Below are 20,909 nucleotides of genomic sequence, written 5' to 3' on the forward strand. Positions count from 1 at the left end.
CTAGGACTCGGTGACAGCATTTGGCTTGGCCTATTCAATCTGAGTAGACGTGAGTGCTCCTTGTGTGGACACGAGCTTTAGAGCTACTGCCAGTTTGGGGCAGCCTCCCTGCCCATATTTCCTCTGCCATGAGAAGAGTGTATGCCACCCGGGAATCCTTTCCATCCCAACTACAGCAGTTTGAATGAAAGTTTTCTTAGAATTTCTGAAGTGATTTTAGACCTTTAGGGCAAAGGATCCTTTTTTACAACATGTAAGAAAAATAAAAACAAAGTGCTAATGCATTATACAAATATGTTTATTATTTAAATGTTTATAAATTATAAGGTTTTATTTATGAATGAAAACATTCCTGGAAAATGTTACACATTTGGTGTTCATGTTTGTAACTGGTTTAAGGCACACAGTGCAAAGTACTTCTTTTCTGATACAGAGATCCCCAAATGTTTCTTTAAACAACATTGGTGCAAAATTGGTTTAGTACCTTATATGATACAATATATCCTTAATAAATGTTTGGGGGAGGAAAACACTTTGTGGGTAAAACTAGTGCACTATTTTTACCAGCAAAAATCTATTAGTAGATTTGGTTTGGTTTTTGTTTGATTTTTGGTTTACAGAGTAGGTTGCTATAGAAAAATATTATTTGTTTGTCTTTTAAAATTAAATTATTATACAATACAGAATTAAATAATCCACATGAAAACATCTCTTAATACCTGAGAATTTTCCTTGAATAGCTAAGTTTTATAATCTCTTTTATGTTCTGGCTTTGAGAAACCTCTGATATAAAATAACTTAAACATCTCTAATACAACTTTTGCATATGTAAATACAATTTTATGTTTACCAAAATAGGATTTCAAAATTTCAGGAATTCTCACTTTCAACTTGATCAATAAAATACAGTACATAACTTTGAGAAAACAGATTTTTAAAGAATATACATACATACACACCAACATAAAAGAGTTATGAAGGCAAAATAGAATATAAACTTTATAAAAACAATGCTTTGTTCTTATAAGTATAGTCAAATTAGAGGTAGATTTTAAGAATGAAATTCTAATATATGTTTTCTGTATTCTACCCACAAAATTTCATATACAGTATTTAACCCAAGCATTCATTTTTAATATAAATTTGTACCATATTTTAAGGTCTTTTTTTTTTAACATTGAAACACCATAATCCATAACTTCAAATTAAAGGGAAAATAGAACAAGGCATCTAACCTGTATCAGCAGAAAGTATAATGCCCATGTCCTTTTTTGATATAACTATTAATTTGCAGTTCACCTGATAGACTCAATAATGTTTACAGTAATTTTGAATAAGTTTGTTACCTAATATTTACTTGCTCCTTTTGAATAAGTAGCATAAACATTTCATCGTATAGTAGAACACTGAGCAGAGATTTACATGTGTGTTCATAGGTACAATATAACTGTGGTCCAGTCTGAGCTGTTACCAGCAACATTGTCTTGGTATAATTCATTGAAACATCCTCCTATTCTCTACCATAAATTATTGTGTTCTTTAAAAAAGATCCTGATTAAAATCACACATGTGTTGCTTATTCTGCAGACCCTGAAAAAAGCAAATAACAATTTGAATTCTTACTGAGCACCCTGAAAAAGTGGCTGAGACATTTTGGGTGTGGAAATCTCAGGAAGGCAGGGTACAGGAATGAGCACCAGGTATGTGTATGTTCCAGAGAATATCTTCTCTTTGGGGGACACTTCCCTCTTCCGAATGTTCACATCACTTGAATTGGGAGCCCAGTCATCATGTGAGGAACACACTTTCCACAGAAGCCTCCACAACTTCCGTACACTTTGGTTCCATCCTGAAAATAAGTAGAGGCAGAAGGTAGGAGAATCTTACACAAGCTAATGTCTGCACACGCAAAGCAGAAAAAGCCAATGCTTTGAATCTGCAATTCCCTTCCAGGTCGAAGGTCACACCATTTTAATATTACTTCACATCAGTGGTCACGGGAAAGCTCAAAGGGAACTAGATAACTTGAGCTTCATATTAGCCATGGAATAATTACGGATCATACTGTACTTTAGGCGGTTTATCTCAATCCACATATTTTTCATCCAGGAATCTATTTTTTTCAGTGAGTTGATTAAAACCTCTCCCATTTAGCTGTCTAATATTGACATAATTTTATATGACATTCTCTTAGACTAAATAAAAGAAAGTTATACAAACTTGACCGTAAAGGAAGCTACAATATCTCAAGCATCTCATGAAAGAATTAGAAATACACCCTGGAGAAAAGTATCAAATGAAGGTGGTAAGATAGAGAAAAAAATGAATAAAAATTGGGCTGAAATCCATCATTATAATTAGGGAAGACTAAAAGAGGAGAAATGGCTGAAATGCCTTTCTATAATTAGAGAAAGACTAAAAGAGGAGATTCTTGCTCAAGCAACTCAGTTGAACACATGGGCAGACGTGGGGTCGAGGGGGTTGTGGTGAGGATATAATAGATGTACTTTCTAGGCTTTTTCTATCTTTTGATCCAAAAGTTCTAAGACCAAAGGCATTTTGATAGGATGAGACAAAAACAGACTGAATTCTTACCATTTCTGGAGAAGGTAAGATTTTTCTTTTACTCTAAGGAAGAAGGGCAGAGAAGAAAACTTTGGGCTCTTGGAACATGTTAAGATGCTTGGAGACCAAGGGCTATAGAAGTTGCCTTTTTTCCCTATTGGCCACTGTAACTTGGGAGAAGCTGAGCACACAGAGAAGGGAATAACAGTAATGATTCAATTCTGTATACTTCCCTATTCTCAAACAAACTGCTGAGGTGAAAACAATCTTGATTGAATTTACCAGCAAATGAAATTATTATGTTTGCATTTTTATGTTTGGATTTCATAAGTCTCAGTTTCACAGCAGGCATCAGATCCCAAAGAAATGCCCATCGTATGCAACATTTTCGCTTGAGGCAAAAAGTTCCCAGTGAATTATATAAATCATTAATCTTTAGAAGAGACATTCAACAGAAGCAAAATGAACAATTTTGCTAAATATCCATATTTATTGGTTACTTCAGCCAGAATTCAGTCTTTACATTTAACCAAAAAATATCTAAAAGTTGAGTGCATACGATCAGAATGTTTCATTGATCTCTCTACATTTATATCTGCTCAGATTATATTTTAAATAAGTAATTAATTGATTCCCATTCTTTTGCAAAAAGGAATTAGATTTAAATATGCAAAAAAGATGTTTAAAAACAGTCCTTCTTTTTGAAAGTCTTCAGCCATATAAGGGAAATAATAAAACCTAAAATTCATTAGTCGCTGTGTAACGCACAAATTCATCATCTTCAGAAACAGAATATTTTAATGGCTATAAATATCATTACACTGAATTTAATTCACACAAAAAAATGTTCATATAAATGGGAGTATAACAGAAATCACTTTTCATCAATAGGAAGAAAAATCACAAAACACTAGCCTGCGCAGGACTATTGTGGTGCTGATTTATGAGCAACGTAGTTGAGAACATGTAACTTAGAAGCAGATGCACTGTGGATGGAGGCGTGCTTGGACACAATAACTACAAGGAAGAGAAAGCATTTCATAAACTGTACATATGAGGACCCTGCACCAGCAACAAAATTCAATAAATTCTACTTTGGATAAATATATATGCTGGAGTTAAAATAACTACACAACCTATTATTACTACATAATCACCTATAGACAGGAAAATAGAAATAGAACATAGAAATAGAACATAAATCCTAATCCTAATTCTCTCTCTCTCTCTTTTTATTTTTTATTTTTTGCAGTTTTTGGCCAGGGCTGGGTTTGAACCTGCCACCTCTGGCATATGGGGCTGGCACCCTACAACTTTGAGCCACAGGCACTGCCCCATAATCCTAATTCTTTAAAAAAAACTATGAAGGATATTTGTTAAATGATAAGTGGCCCCAGCATCACCCATCACTAAAGCAAAGCAGTGAGGTAAGTAAACCAAATATTTAGCCCTTACTTTAAAACGTTAAAACCTATAAAGTTTTAATAATTAAAATATGATAAAAAGCACTGCCTTTGTATTTTTTTTTTTCTTGAGACAGAGTCTCGCTATGTTGCCCTTGGTAGAGTGCAGTAGCATCACAGCTCACAGCAACCTCAAACTCTTGGGCTCAAGAGATTCTCTTCCCTCAGCCTCCTGAGTAGCTGGGACTAAAGGCACCTGCCACAACACGCGGCTATTTTTTGTTGCAGTTATCATAGCTATTTAGCTGGCCTGGGCCGGGTTCGAAACCCCCAGCCTCAGGGTATGTGGCTGGCGCCCTACCCACTGAGATATGGGTGCTGCCAGCACTGCCTCTTTCTAAAATACCTGCGTTTCAAGTCATGAGCCCCAAACTTGAGATAGACAAAATCTACATGCCACAGCATTTGACAGTTCATTCTCTGTATCTTAGCCTGTATGTACGTATATGGATTTGTATGTATACAAAAACTACATATGCACATTAATAAAAATGAACCCCACTTCATTTCAAACATGGATGTTGTGCTGCATTCACTATATATCATACACTTTATATGCAATAACTCTTTAATCATCAACTTCATCTAACTTTAAATTGAAGGTAGAAGACCTTGAATGCTACTTCACAGCACAGAAGTATTTGCAACGTGCTTTTGGCCCAGTAGGACTTACCGGGGATCTGTGTATGATGACAGAGGCGTAGCTCCCCTGAGCAAGCCACTTGGCCGTGCTGGATATCTTCATTCCAGTTCCTGCCAAGTTAATGCTGAATTGTCCCTGGAACGTAAAAAAAAAAAAAACAGTAACAGATGGAATTCGTAAAATATTTAATAGTGCTCTCACCTGGAAACATCTGAATGAGAATTATATATGGAAGAGTTTAAGATCCTTTTTACTTTTATAAAATGAAAGAATAATTGATTGCATCTCATTGTAAAGAAAATGAACGAGGTAAGGATTTTTAAAATTGATCAAAAATAAGTCTTCTCAATTATAAGTAATAATTGAATTAAGTCACATACTTTTACTCATGGAAAAGTAATTCTGTGCAACCCCAGCACTCTACAACTTGGCAACTAGAGCTAACAGTCCTTTAGCAAGTCCTAAAAGAAGGTGTTTGTAGGGACAGACACTTGTGATACGTGGACACTTGTGGAGTTTCAATTTGTGACCCCTCATTGTAACTTGTACGATGTTATACCTGTTTAATGTATTTTCTAGAATCTTCTGTTATGGTGCCCTACCTTTCTGTGGTAAGAATATCACTTCTTAATCTACCATACAAAATTACTGATATTATAGCCATTTTAAGTGCCCAGAAGAGTGTGTGCATATGTGACACCACAGGACTTATGCACGTTTTGGTGTATGGGTCCCCTAGTGTCTTTATGACCTACTTTTTTTCAAGTACAATGAGCATTTTTACATCAGAGTATTGCGGACTATCTTTGTTAACAATGAAACTTCAAAGAACTGAGATTGAGAGAATGGGTGACTTGAATGGGTAAGATCTCTCACGGTTATATGATCTTTTAGTACAGGTTGATACACTAAACAGCAGACAAGCAAGCTAAGTCAGCCTCCTGACAATGTTCTGTATGCAGGTAGGTTCAGAGAGCTACTAAGGCATTCTTAGATTGTATCAAAATGGCCCCGAGACTCATGAATCTTAAGCAGGACTATGATGAAGCATTGAGTTTTATATTATATGAATGAAAATATTATATGAATGACAGCAAAAGCTAGACATTTAAATATATTTATAATATGAATTATTACTATTGCTAAAAATAGATATCAGTTAATTAACTTTGATTTCTTAGCAATCCTATATATTTCTTATTTAAGTTTTTTTTTTTTTTTTTTTTTGAGACAGAGCCTCAAGCTGTCCCCCTGGGTCGAGTGCCATGGCATTACAGCTCACAGCAACCTCCACCTCCTGGGCTCAAGCGAGTCTCCTGCCTCCGCCTCCCAAGTAGCTGGGACCACAGGCGCCCGCCACAACACCCGGCTATTTTTTGGTTGCAGCCGTCATTGTTGTTTTGGCGGGTCCGGGCTGGGGATTCGAACCCGCCACCTTAGGTGTATGTGGCTGGCGCCTTAGCCGGTTGAGCTATAGGTGCCGAGCCTATATTTCTTATTTAAAGTGAAATAAGGACCAAATACATTATAAAACAATGACAATAAATGGAGAATTTCCATAGCAGAAATAATTAGTTTCGGATAAATTTCAAAGGAGATTTATTGCATATGGTATCACTTAATTGTGAAATTTAGAATATGACCTGTATATTTGCTTTATTGCTTATATTCCTGGAGCCTGGGAAAGAGTCCACATACTCAATAAGTTTTTCTTTCTTCTTTCTTTTTTGAGACAGAGTCTCACTTTGTCACCCTGGTAGAGTACCATGGTGTCACAGCTCACAACACCCTCAAACTCTTGGGCTTAAGCAATTCTCTTGCTTCAGCCTCCCAAGTAGCTGGGACTACAGGCACCTGCCACAGTGCCTGGCTATATTTTGTTGCAGTTGTCATAGTTGTTTAGCTGGCCCAGGCTGGGTTCGAACCTGCCAGCCTCAGTGTATGCGGCTGGTGCCATAATCACTGTGCTACAGGGTGCCAAGCCACTCAATAAATATTTTTGAATGGATGAATTAAGTATAGAATTATAAATATTAAATAACACCATTAGACAAGTAAATACATCAACATGTAAAACCCTTTAGACTCCATGATAATGAATGATATTAATATTAATGATGGCAGCATTTTATGCTGGTAAGCATTTGAATGAGAAGAACTCATTCTTAGGATGTATTTCACTCTTTGACACTTAATCCAGATGATGCAGGTTTTGCACTGGATGCCTTCGGTTCACATTTTCTACACTTCTCACTAAATAAAATTACTTACAAGTGGAAATATAATCTATAATGCAAGTTTCCTGGGCCTAGACACTTGTTGAGTGCGTATGGTGGGCCGGATAGTATTTTCAGATCCTAATACTGTCACTCCACTCTTGCATTCATTCTATACCTTCTTGATAATGTGACTTGGAAACACGTGAATACATACGCACTGGAGGTAAGTGGAAGGAATCTTACTGACTGTTTAGGTCATCATTAACACAATCAAGGGAGTCTAGAAATAGCTGCTACTCCAGACTAATTTTCATGAACTTTATTCTTACACTTAGTTCTCATTTAAAAAGCTACATCAAACAATTTCAAAAAATGGTAAAAAAAGAAAACCATCTGAAATTTGTGATGATATCAACAGGGCTAAAAAATGCATTTCATTCATTTTTTTCAAAATTAATTGCATGACAGAGATGGGGTCAACGACTATGGGAGTTCAGAGTTCAAAGACAGATCTCACCCTAACTCTAGCAAGCGCAATAGCATAGGTACCTAAGTAAATGCAGTGCAACGAGAGAACGGTAAGTACCAAAACAACAGGGCTGGGACATTCCTAGGGGGCTTCAGAAGTAATAAATGAGTGAATGAATCTATTAATTATTTTGATTCCAATATTCATTTCCCTTAAAACTTAAACCTCAAACTTAATTTTTAACCTGAAAAGTTAGTTCAGCATAGAAACAACTACAAATCTATATTTTAATAGTATTATGATGTTTATTTCCTCTTCCACTTTCCTGACATTTTTTAGAAGGAGCAACTAAACAAAGCAGAATCCCCATAGACAAATCACAGAAAGAAGGTAAGGTGATTCGGAAGACCTAGCAATTTAAGAAATTGGAAGAAGAAAGAAAAAAAACTAAGGACGGATATAAGACAGAGGAGGGGTACATGAGTAGATGTAAGTTTAATGCTCCACCTCTTAGATTGACTGGTTGGTTTGTGAAGGCTGATCAAATCATTGTATTTTACAATTTCAGAATATGTGGTACCTATTTTGTTATGTATATAATCTATAGATCTAATAAATTCCAATAGAAATTCTACCAGGAATTTCTGTAGATATAGAAGGTGATTCTAAAATTTACATAGAAAGGCTAAGAAATAAAAATAGTCAAAACACACTTTAAAGGGAAGAAAAAAGTTGTGGGACCCACCCTGCCTTATTTTAACCTTCATTATAAAGTTATCGTAATCAATCAGTGTGGTGTGGGTGAAGACAGAGACACGTAGATCGATAGAAGACCCAGACTCTGGAAATACACTCACATAAATATCACAAATTGGCTTTTGACAAAGGTGGAAAGGCAATGAAGTGGAGAAAACATTATATTTTCAACACAGGGTGTTAGAACAATTGGATATCAACGTGCAGAAACCCTTAGAGTTTCTACAAAAATTTGCTCAAAATAAATTATAGGCCCAGACATGAATAAAACTATACAAGTTTTTGATGAAAACTTCAAAAAAGGAAAAAAGTTTTGTAATTTGGGGTTTTTCGAAAATTTCTTAGATATGACATTAAATGCATAGCCCACAAAAGAAAAAATTACAAATTTGACTTCATCAAACTTGAAAACTTCTGCTCTATGAGAAATACTTAAGAGGAAAAAAAAAAAAGATAAGGCTTAGAGTAGGAAAAAATACTTTTAAAAGTCAAGCCCCAGGATGAAGGAGGGAAGGGGAGAAAGGGGAGAAGGGAGGAGGGTGAGTCAATAGAAGAAGGGTTGATAGGGGGACCACACCTATGGAACATATTGCAAGTACAAATTGGATCTATCAGGTGTAGAGTATAAATGTCTTAATCCGGGAATCGGGTAAATGAGGTGAAGGCTATGTTGTTTAGTAGGATGTAAGCATTCTAATTTCTACAAATAATCAACACATTGAATCCCATAATGGCATAAATGTATTTATGATAGATGTATGAATGACTTAATAAAAAAAAAGTCAAGTCCCAAAAAAGATTTATATCCAGAATTATGTTATAAATTCTAGAAACTCAACATCAAGGAAAAAACTAACCAATTTAAAAAATGGACAAAAGATTTGAACATACACTTCACCAAAGAGAATATACAGAGTGCAATTAAAAGACGCCTAGCATCATTAAACACTCAAGAAATGCAAATACAAACCACAACCTGACACCACCAAAGATAGAAAAACAAGTGAAAGTTGGCGATAGCAGTGCTGCCGAGGAAGCAAAGCGACCTTGCCTGTGTAAATATAAAATGGCACAGCCGCTCTCGGAACAGTTTGGCAGTTTCTTATACGTACCAGGGGACCCTGCAATCCCACTCCTAGGAATTTATCCTAGAGAAATGAAAACTTATGTTCACATGAAACTTGGACAAAAACCTGTATCGAAACTCCAAAATCTGGTCCCCAATCATGAAACCATGGCAAGGAAATGTCAAATTCATGATCCACAATGAAGGTGTAACACATTAGTATTGTACATTAAATAACACAGCAACAGCTTTTAGGGAACAAAGCTATCAGGGATGCAAGGGAACACAGATGGACACCCCACAAAAGGAAGACTGAATGCCTTGCTTTCAGTGACAAGACAAATCAAGTGGACAAAAATAAGGCCAGAGATGAACTTATATAATCGGAAGGGAGATTTTCTGCGTACAGATTCAACCCTACATGTGATAATAAAAAATACGCATTCCAAATCTGTAATTACTGACTCTACACCATCTAAATGAGGCTGGCCTTGCTCTACTAGAATCGATGGAATGTGCATATTTCTTTTTTCTTATGTAATCAAATATCAATTACAAACCAGCTGAAGAGATCCATATTGTCTGTGTGTCTGCAAAAAGTAAAGGACATTTACTTTACCCCGTTTTTGACATATGTATTCTAAAATCACCTCACACTCCTAAACTCCATCTCCTATTGCAACGTGGTGGAGTCTGTGTTCCCTAAAGAGAGCCATATGTGTGCACTCTCCTTTCAGCAGTCATGTCCAGGGTGCCTGTCATATGCAAACACAGAGGATGTGGTTTTGATGAATCCCAAACAACAGAATAGGTTCTTTCTGTGACAGCAAACATCTGGAGAGTATTCATGCAAATGCTGTGTAACTTAACACAAAATCTGGTTTATATATTCACCAGAATGTCTCCAGAAATACTGGGTAGTTTGTATTTTTGGTAACAGTAGCCTTGAGCAGAAGAATGCAGACTGAGCATAGACGGGCATGGCTCCCTTAGACAAGCAGGTCTATATGCCCCAATGATATCCTTAACTTTTGAAATAAAGCTTTGTATTCTAGAATGCCTCGAAAACTGTCTGAGTGAGGCATCGCGCCTTGATAGAGAGGGGAATGTTATTACTGGTTCTGCCTGTAACTTTCTCAAGGATCTGGGGCATATTGTTCATATGAAATGTCCATATCTTCAACTATAAATGGTGATTACCCAGTTTATAGCTACCTAACTCTCTTAAAATATCGTGGGAAAATTAGAATACACAGAAATTGGAGAAAGGGAGTTAGAAAGAAATGGAAAAAAAAACTATCTTATTTAAAAATCTGATTCTGTAAATACCTCTTATTCAGATTCCATACCCATCAAAAAATTTCTTCTATAATAATGGGCTTGCTGTTATGATTTTTCCTATGAGGAGAGTTTATAAATAAAATACAAGGCATTTTGGTTCCATGTGACAGTTATATGTTTTACTTGTACATCAGTCTGCTATGAAGTATGTTGTTCTCTCACTGGCCAGAATTTACTCAATTTAATACATAATGACAAGGAGCAGATTTCCAGAATTTGGTGAAGTTCTCAATGTAATGACTTCCGTGAGGACTGGGACTTGTATTAGCAAGACTGTTCACACTGTTAAGTTGCACTAATAATTTATTTCTCTCTAATCACATCATATATATGACCAGGTGGCATAACTTAAAAAGAGGATGGGTTCTTGGACAAAGCTGACCCGTCCTGAGATGGGTTGGCCATTGGAGAATGAATAATTTCCATTTAAAGGGGTAGAAGTGAAGTGTCATCAACAAAAGATCTCCATTTACCAGGGAAAAGATTGGTGTCTAACCTTTTTTTTCTCTGCTGCACATTGAAAGAATAAGAGTTGCCTTGGGCCATGCATTAGATACCTAAACACAAATGGAAGCTGGCTAGCAAAGAAAAAAAAGTCTATGCATACTTTTCACAGTGTCGGACATCAAAGATAAGCAAAAAAATGTCCTTAAAAAATCAGGATGTGGGCTCGGCACCTGTGGCTCAAGTGGCTAACGCACCAGCCACATACACCTAAGGTGGCGGGTTTGAATCCAGCCTGGGCCCGCCAAACAACAATAATGGCTGCAACCAAAAAATGGCCGGGCGTTGTGGTGGGCGCCTGTGGGCGCCTATGGTCCCAGCTACTTGGGAGGCTGAGGCAGGAGACTCGCTTGAGCCCAGGAGTTGGAGGTTTCTGTGAGCTGTGATGCTATGGCACTCTACCCAGAGGGACAGCTTGAGGCTTTGTCTCAAAAAAAAAAAAATCAGAATGTGATACACAGGCTTCCAGTTGATCATCCCATTAAAATTCTAGATCACACATCCTTGATGTTAGAACAGGTATTGAAGAAACAACGCAAGTCTTCAGAAGAGAAATTTCAGCAGGGGAGTCTTATCCAATGCAGGATGTAGTCACCACCTACAGGGTAGTTATTGATCACCAATATGAATGAACTAGGACACTGGGAAGAGGAAGGATAAGCAAGAATAGAGCTAACTAGCCTCAAAGATTGAATGGGAACAGAGAATTCCCTTATAGAGTTAACGGCTTTGACAAAAGATAGCCAAGAGAAGAAAAACTCTTAGAACAGCAATGTGAGTAGCCCTTGGACACTTTCTCCAGTGAAACAAGCACAACTAGTGAAAATTATAAAATTGACAATACACATCTCTGATAATTGTCATAAGGTTACGCAGCAAGTAGAGAAACATTTATTGGAGAAAATCTACTAACTCTAGGTACGAAGAGTGAGATCCACGGCCCGCCCTCTCTCTCTCACAGCTCAGTAAGATGGGACTTGTAGTCATGGTGAATGCAGTTAAGAACCTTGGACTCCGTTCTCCCACCATCTCCTCGGAGGGGCAGGCCACCAGCCTTTCATGTCTTACCCAGCTCTGTATCTCAAAAGGTTTATAACAAGAAGCAAGAGGAGCCGAGAGGCTGAAGCTCCCTTCTTCTACCCAGTTCTTACTCATAGAGCAGATGATCTATCTTAACTAAGCACAGCAGACACAAACCACTAAATCTGAATCATCCTTACCCCAAAGCATTGGTAGGGCAGAGCTTTCATGCTGAGAAGTGAAATCCAAGAAGATCAAAGCCCAATGCCACGATGCAGGGCCCTGTTTGTAGAGTAGGGGTGTTGTTCTGAGTAATAGGCCACCGTCCCTGCCTCCAGATCCACAGGATAGGTGAAGAGGTTCTTCCCAGGGAGAGAAACAAGTTGAAACCTGAAAACTCCATAGCTTTTCTTAATGGGACGGAGCTTATTTGGAATAGAATGTAGGTAAGTTCCAACTTACGGATGCTATTAAAAACAAGACTTTAGTGGTGTGCAGTAAAGAGGAGGGTGGTAGCTCAAGGACAGCAACAAGAAATGCAATAGATGATATTGAAGGTTCACAGAAAGAACCAGGGAACAAGCTAAGAAGGGCTCCTCTGGGATTCTTTCCTAACCTCAAAGACTGACCTATACACCTAGTCAAGGCTGGGGGTGGGGGAGGGCTCGATTTAATTGAATCAACTGTGGAGTAATTTATGTCTCAGGATGTCCTTCAAAGACCAGAACAATCATCTAGCAAGTAGTGGAGACCAAGAGCCGATGATGGGATCAGTAGAGTCAAACCAGTGAGAAACATAACAGGGAGTCCTGGAGAAGGAGCTGAATCCCTCTTCTAGCAGAGACCACTGTCATTCCTGGGGAAGAGGAGCATGGGGGTGACTCTGCCTGCCCACGGCTGTTTCCTCTGAGGGGAAAAATTAGAATTCACTGAAACAGTTCAGCCAAGAAACTAAAATAAAAATACGCACGCAAACAACAATAACAGCAAGAAGTTCCAAAGGAGAGGGGAAAATTAGTATCCAAACTTGCTAAAATATATTACCAAAAGTGTCCAGTTTTCAACAAAAAATTAAGAGACATAAAAAGAAACTTGGAAGGATTCCTCATATGGGGGGGAAAGGCAACCAAAACTGCCTTTGGGAGCGATCCGATGTTAGACTAAGCAGACAAAGACGTTAATGAGGCTGATGCGAATATGTTCAAACTAAAGAAAATCATGTCTAAAAATGTAAAAGAATGTGTGAGAAAAGCGTCTTATCAAATAGAGAATATCAATGAAGAAATAAGTATTATATTTACTATAATACAAATTGACACAAAACAATCAGAGAGAGTACTGGTGAAGGCAATTATGTTGGTAACTATAAAAGACACTATAATTGCATATTTCCTCACCTTTCTTCTGAACTGATTTAAAAACAGTTGTATGAACCAAGATGTAGATAATTATATTATTGGCCTATAATATATTTGACAACCATGGCACAAATAATGCAGATGGAAGAAAAGGTGTTTGGGTGTAAGAAAGTGATTCCTGATAATAAGTCCAATCCCCAGGAAGAAATAAAAGACCACCAAGAATACTAAATAAAAAGGTTTATATTTTTAAAAACGCAACGAATATATAGTTGCTCTAATTTCTTTTCTCATATTCTCTAAAAGGCATAAAACTATACAAGGCAGTAGTATAACAATACATTGTGGCTCTGTTGCATTTATGTTTAATGAACATAGCACCAACAAAGAAGAATGAAATAGGTCATATATAAGAATATAATTTCTATATTTTACTAGAAATATAAAAATATTTAATATTAAAAATAGTAAATAGGAAATATTATACACATATGCTCTCTATAGTATACACACACACACATATACAGTAAGTCCGTGAATAATTGCTAAGGAAGCAATTCAAAAAATAGAATGAAAACATTAGGACTTTTAAATGTTATACTAGGCAACATACCCTGAGCAAAAAAGAAAGCCGTGAAGAACAGTGGAACACAGACAGAACAAAACATAGAGGAAACAAAAACAGTGGCTGTGAATACAACACAGTAACAGCAACAACTACACAATCCCATCAAAAGGCAACAATCTAACAAAATGCTCAAATGCTCTACAGGAGCATAGCAGACGCAAAACACCAGATCCAAAGATAAATAAAAGTAAAGATGAAAATATATACAACAACTCAGAGAGTCGGAGTGGCTATGTTAATATCAGATAAATTAGACTTTAAAACAAAAAATATTCTTGGATAAAGAGCAATTGATAACAAAAATATCAACCTACTGGGAAATTATGACACTTAAAAACATATACTCCGACATATTCTTCTTAGCAAAGTATCTCAAGAATGGAAGAAAAAGTATCCAATGTATTCAGCCCTACTATGAAACTAATTTATAGCTTTCATATGAAAGCTATAGCCCAATTACAGCCCAAGAATATGGGGAAGGGGGGGAAGATGGGTGGAGGGAGGGTGACTGGTGGGACCACACCTATGGTGCATCTTACAAAGGTACATGTGAATCTTTCTAAATGTAGAATATAAATGTCTTAACACAATAACTAAGAAAATGCCATGAAGGTCATGTTAACCAGTTTGCCGAAAATATTTCAAATTGTATATAAAACCAGCACATTGTACCCCGTAATTGCATTAATATACACAGCTATGATTTAAACACAAACAAACAAACATGTACTCCTGTACAACAAAGCCCCCAATAAACAAAACTAAACAAAGTGTATGAAACAAGATTGAAGTGAGAAATAGATAATTCAAAAATAATACTGGCAGACATTCAGGAGATTGAACAGCTAAGTAGAAGATCAACCAGGAAAAGGAAGAGCTGGACGGCTATAAACCAACAAGCGACCTGTGGAACACTCCCCCCAGCAACAAGGGGATGGATGGCCACACCTCCTGAGCATGTATCAAATATTCCCCAGAGTAAACTATATACTATATCATAAAACAAGCTCAATAAGTAAAAAGACTGAAGACTACTGTGGAGTATGCTTTCAAACAGTGGAATAAAAATAGAGATAAAAAACAGAAAGAAATTTGGAAAATTCGCAAACATGTGGAAATTAAACACCCAACTATTAAATAACCAAGTCCATTCATGGCCGTGGACTGAGTCACAATTGAAAAATGATATATTATCATGGAAGGAGAAATAGAATCTAAACAACTTAAAATTTTTATTCTACCTTTCAAACAAGTTCAGTTGGCAAAATGTATTCATAACTTTTGAAATAAAGTGCATATGAGAAGTGTTGCATTTCTATTTACTGTGTTTCTTGTGATATTTTGATTACAAGATGAATGAAGCACTATCAGTTTTTTTTTTCATAGTGATGGGGAAAAAATAATCAAATATGAAATACCTGTGGGCATCTGGCAGCACTGTAGCAATCTCCAGCTGTGGCAAATGGAACAGCCTTTCCAAATACTGTCCGGGAAAAAAGAAGGTCTGTAGCTAGAAAATAATAAATGAAATGCTGTATCATGGAGACTGCAATGCCGTCTTCTTCTGTTCAAACACAGTTCTCATATTACTTTCTTTAATATATATGTTGATAATTAATTTTAAAAATTTAAGTCAAAATTTTCCTGATTATAGTACATAACCTAGAACAGGCTCCAAATAAATAATTTTTTTGATACAAACATGTTCATCTCATAAATTGCTCTAATCTATAGAGCAATTATTCATCTATCTATTATTCATCTATAATTGAAATAGAGGATTTAAAACTAAATAAATGCTTTATTATATTTTATATCAGAATGAATACCTAAAATAGATGAAGTAGGTTTAGGAGCAAAGTTGCTGAAGGAAAAATAAGATTATTTAAAGGTAAATCGATGTAACAAAGCAAGATCAAGTCTATACGTGCTTGTTGACAACACGTGTGTATGTGTGTATCAACACATCAGGCAATCCAAAAGCTCTGTGCTAAAAAGGGTGGTATTTCCTTTATTTCTTATATCATTGTATTATCCTTTCTATTCTTTTCAATCTTACTTTTGCTAACATTGCTGGTAAAATATGTGCATATCCTGATTGGCAATAGTGCTGGAGATTTTGATAAAGTACCAAAAATAGAAGCATTGGCTCTATCTATCATTGGTTGGCAGGAGCCTAAGAGTCAGCTGCTTCAATCACTTAATCATGTTTGAATCGCTTAAATAATAACCCAACCAAATGATACACCCAGTGGCTGTCACCTCCATTGGTGTTATTTCAAATCACTTCACTTTTCAAGCTGCAAGATCACTGCATTCCCTGTGATGACACCAGTTCCCTGGAGGCAATCCCAAAATGTAGCATTTCTAGAAATATCCATCACGTGTCCAAGGACACTTTCTAAAACCAGGAGGCTTATTGTGGTGTTCCAGAACCAGCTTGTAAGAACTAGTGAGAGCCAACCACATGCATGCCTTCCCAGTTCCTTGTGTGAGAAGGCCGTGTTGACTGGACACAATTGGCCATGGTAGGAATTCCATGTGTGTACACACCGTGGAAATTGCCCAATACTACACATCTGACTTTTCCTCCTCCTGGATATCTGACTGTGAAAGGTTCGCATGCACACCACTGATTATGTGTGACACTTAGGGGTCAGGCTGGGTCAGCACAGAGATGCAACTTTCAAAGCTTCTTTTGCTACTACCTCCTCCAAAAGCATGGTGACCAACCAAAGGCATCAGTTCTATAAATGATGACCTGTAAGTACATGTCTAGTCTACCTGACTCTGACGGGCTACAGAACATATTTCAACCTCCTGTTATGATCCATATCTCTGACTTAATATGTCCAGAGCCAAATGCACTAAAATTATCTTTTTCTCCAAATTTATTACCCTCCTGTATTTCCCATCTCAACGAGCCACCACCATCTACCTGGTTATTTTGGAAATCATTCTAAATATTCCATGTCACTAATTCCACACCCTTTCTGTCATAAAATCCTATAGAGTAGACCACTTTAATATTTCTCAGATAGGTCCCGATCCTGACTCATGTCCCTAATTCAGTCCCTCAACATTTTCTATCTGAATTTTTACATTAACTTCCTAATCATCTTCATGAATATAATGTGTTCTCCCTCCAACTAAGTCTGTTTCTTTACCAGTTCTGTCTTTACTCGACTATCTCCTATGAATTGCAAGATAAAATTCAGCTGTTTATCTTAGTATACCCTCTCATCATGATCAGGCCTTTGGGAACTTCTGTAACTGGCTACTATCCATCCCAGAACCTCCATCTGATTTATGTTTAGACAAAACTGGAATAGTTCTCATTCTCCAGCATACCCCCTTCCATACTTTGATCATTCTTCTCCCTCCTTCTGAATCTCTTATCCCCTACCTTAGTTGCCTTAAATGTCTCTTCAAGATTGTTCAAGACAGGTGTTCCTATGAGCGTCTTAAGGAAAGTGAAGGCTTTTAATACAGCTGATATTTACTGTGCACTGGGAAGTGTTGCAGATACTGTGAAAAAAACAGTGGATGAAACAGAGGCTGCTGAAACCTGAGTCTTACCCGAGAGAGAAAAGTAATACAGTAAATCTTATACTATATGTTAGGAGTGATATTTTCTGTGAAAAGAAAATAGATCAGGGAAGAGGATGGGGAGAAAGAGAATTTAGGAATGGAGAATGGTCCTTTCTGGCCTTATTGAGAAGATGAATCTCATCAGAGACCCAAAAGAAATGAAGGTGTGCCAGGCAGATAGAAGAGTAAGTACACAGGGCTCAGGGCAGGAACACGCCTGGTGTGTTCAAGGAACAGCAAGGACAGCAGTGTGTCTGGGGTAGAGTAGACAGGGTGGGGAGGAGGGGCAAGGGGACTGAAAGTAGGAAGGTAATGGAGACAGGGGTGTCATGTTGAGTTCTGTGGACTGGCAAAGATTTTACTCTGAGCTAAATGGGAAATGTTTGGAGAGTTTTGAGCAGACTTTGAGGTCGTTAAAAAGACCAGATGGATAATGTATATAATATAAGACAGGACAGGACTATGTTCTAGGGAATCACTCTGGCTTATCTGTTGAGAAGAGAACCTTGGTCCACAGGGGGACGAGAGGTGCAGCACTGAAGTAGGAACACCGTCTGCAGGCAGCATATCCCTACAAAAAATGATCCAGTCCACAGGCAGCATGATTCCTATAAAAAATGATGCAGACCTGGACCAGGTGGGAGCAAATGAAATCAAATGAGGTAGTGGAAAGTGAAATCTGGTATATGTCTTGCACAGCCTGGGCTGCCATAATAAAATGCCATAGACTGGGTATCTGACTCAACAAAATCCATCTCTCATGGTTCTGGAAGCTGGAAGCCAGGAAGCCAGCATGGTCGGCTTCTGGTGAGGGCTCCCTTCCGAACGGGCAATGGCTGCCTTCCTGCCGTGCCTTCTCCTGGGAGAAAGAGCTTTCCCCTCTCCTTCTCTTCTGATAAGGGCACTCATCCCATTACGAGGGCCTCGCTTTTATAAACCCAATTACATACCACAGCCTCACTTCCAAATGCCATCACATTGAGGGTCTGGGCTTCACCATGTGCATTCTGGTGGTGGGTGGGAGGCACGATTCAGGCCATAGCAGGTGAAGACTCACCTGGCAGACTTTGATGGCAGATTGCTTGTGGGTACAGAAGGAAGGTAGATTTTTGCTAAACTAGCTAGAGGATTACAGTTGCCATTTACTGTAATGGTAAAAATTGGGGGGAAGGGAGATGGTTTGGCAGGAAATACTGAAAATTCACTTTTGGATATGCCAAATTATCCTATTGGACAGTCCCATGCATATGTTGAGCAGACAGTTGGATTCTTGAAGTTTAGGGTAGAAATCCAAGTTGGAAATATGAGCTTGGGTCTGCCCTTTAACAGGTGGTATTTGAAATCTACAAATTGAATGAGATTCCCAAGGGAATGACTGGGAAGTTAAGCTCCTCGGCATGCAGTGTTGTGGGAGATGAAGAGTAAGGAGCCAAGATGAGGAGCGGCAGGAAGGACAGGAGAAGGATGGCCAAGGAAGGTGCCAACCACAGAAAGTGAAGTCCTGAAAGCCAAGTGCTGCTGGTGAGGGTGTAGGATGAAAACCAAGAATTTATCACTGGATTTAAGAGAACAGAAGTCACTGGTGATTCTGATAAGGACTATTTCCTGGGAGAGGTATGAACAAGAGATCTATTAGATCTAGCTCAGGAAAGCACATGGGGAGAGAAATTAGAGAGTGAGAATAACAACTCATTTAGGATATTTTACTATAAAGGAACACAAAAAATTAAAACAGTGGCTGGAGGGGAAGAAAGTCAAGAAGATATGATGAGAGAAAAAAGAACGTGTTTCTCTCACAAAATGTAAACGATCCAGCAGAGAGGAAGAACTGAGGCTGTAAGAAGAGAGAAAGGGAAACGTGCTAAAACAATGAACTTAGAGCACAGGTGGAGGGGGTTGCCTTGGCTGGGAGCATCAAGAGTTCATCCACAGTGCTTTGGAGAGAAGGATGTAGGTAAAGATTTCGGCAGGTTGGGAGAGGTAGCAGTGGGAACTGAAGGAATTCCCTCTGGTTCTATTGCCTCAGTGAGATAGAACAGTCATCAGCAGAGTGGAGTAGAGGTGTTAAAAATTCTGAAATTTGGAGCCAGAAGAGAAGATATGAGTTAGATGTTTAAGTAAGTGGGAGAGAGAATAGACAAGGGAAATATAGTAGGATTACATGGCAGCACTAAGGGTATGTGTAAGATTAGTATGTATTCAGGTATATGTTGTCTCACCAAATTGTTTTTCTAGGGTGAAGGCACTGAAGCCTTAATGGCAGTTGGGATGGAGTCTCTTCTTCGGAAATGAACTTCTTTGCCTCTTTATGGAGATAGTAACTTTCAGGGTGGCAGGCTGCATTATGCCCAATGTATATTAAGTCCCATTAATATGTTCAGACTTGGCTACATTATAAATGACTTCCCAGATATGCAGTATGATCTATAATCTGGCATCTGTGAATAGGACGTTGGGGTTCCCCCCTGACGTTGGTTACCAGCTGGATGAACTGAGACAGTCATTTGACTCCCACTTAATTTCATGATTTGTAACTTTGTGACATACCTGCCTTAACTAACACAGGCTTGTTAAAATGATCACCTGCCATAATGCATGGGAAAATATTTGGTAAATTATTGCTTTGAACCCTGTAAAAAGCTCCTACAAGTTATTATACTATACACTGAGGATATTAGCTCGTTACCTTTGATGTAGCTGGGGGTTTAAGGTACAGAGTTTTGTCTTGGAAAGGCAGTACCTCATCATTGTTTCATTAAGGATCTTCCTGGCACAGGCCATTGCAGAAAAAGTGTGCAGTAAATAACTTTAAAAAATTTTTTTGCTAATTTTTGCACAAGGCCTTTGTCTATACTTTGGCTATCACATATATTGACATGTTGTGAGACTTCCATTAGCACATGTAGGCTTTTTGTGGTGAAAGCAGAGATTTAGCACTTACTTTTAATTTGCATGGAAGTGAGATCAACTCTTATTTTGCTGAAAACTGTGTATCCAGCAGCCATGTAATCATTTTTACATTCACAGTCTTGCCTCCTACTTCCATTAAAAGGACATTCGTATGGATTCCGTAGCCTGTAACAACATTGCCGTATTTTCAGCTTTAGATGTAGTTAGCCACATAATGCAGACGGATAGTAAACTTTGGAAGTGAGAAGATAAAGACACATTCCTGCTCTTCAATGTTATAGTGTCAACAAGTTAAATGGAAAAGAAGTAAAAAGTCCTGCAGGCTAACGTATGAAATTCTCAGTGGGAAATTTAAGAACAGTTTGTAGAAAAATAA

The 20,909-nt window shown here is 37.7% G+C and overlaps 1 protein-coding gene across 1 annotated transcript in view; it reads right to left on the bottom strand.

Annotated features, from left to right (window-relative positions):
- Positions 1-1,759: 1,759 nt before the first annotated feature.
- ADAMTS20 (ADAM metallopeptidase with thrombospondin type 1 motif 20) overlaps positions 1,760-20,909 on the bottom strand; it is a 154,473-nt gene continuing 135,323 nt past the window's right edge. The window contains exons 35-38 of the mRNA XM_012807470.1: positions 20,565-20,698; positions 15,451-15,542; positions 4,702-4,806; positions 1,760-1,849 (exon numbers count right to left, since the gene is read on the bottom strand). Of these exons, the coding sequence (XP_012662924.1) occupies positions 1,760-1,849; positions 4,702-4,806; positions 15,451-15,542; positions 20,565-20,698 (421 nt within the window). The remainder of the gene's footprint in view (positions 1,850-4,701; positions 4,807-15,450; positions 15,543-20,564; positions 20,699-20,909) is intronic.

The sequence above is a fragment of the Otolemur garnettii genome, unplaced genomic scaffold (assembly GCF_000181295.1).
Source record: "Otolemur garnettii isolate 467f Iridium unplaced genomic scaffold, OtoGar3 scaffold00070, whole genome shotgun sequence".
NCBI classification, from domain to species: domain Eukaryota; kingdom Metazoa; phylum Chordata; class Mammalia; order Primates; family Galagidae; genus Otolemur; species Otolemur garnettii.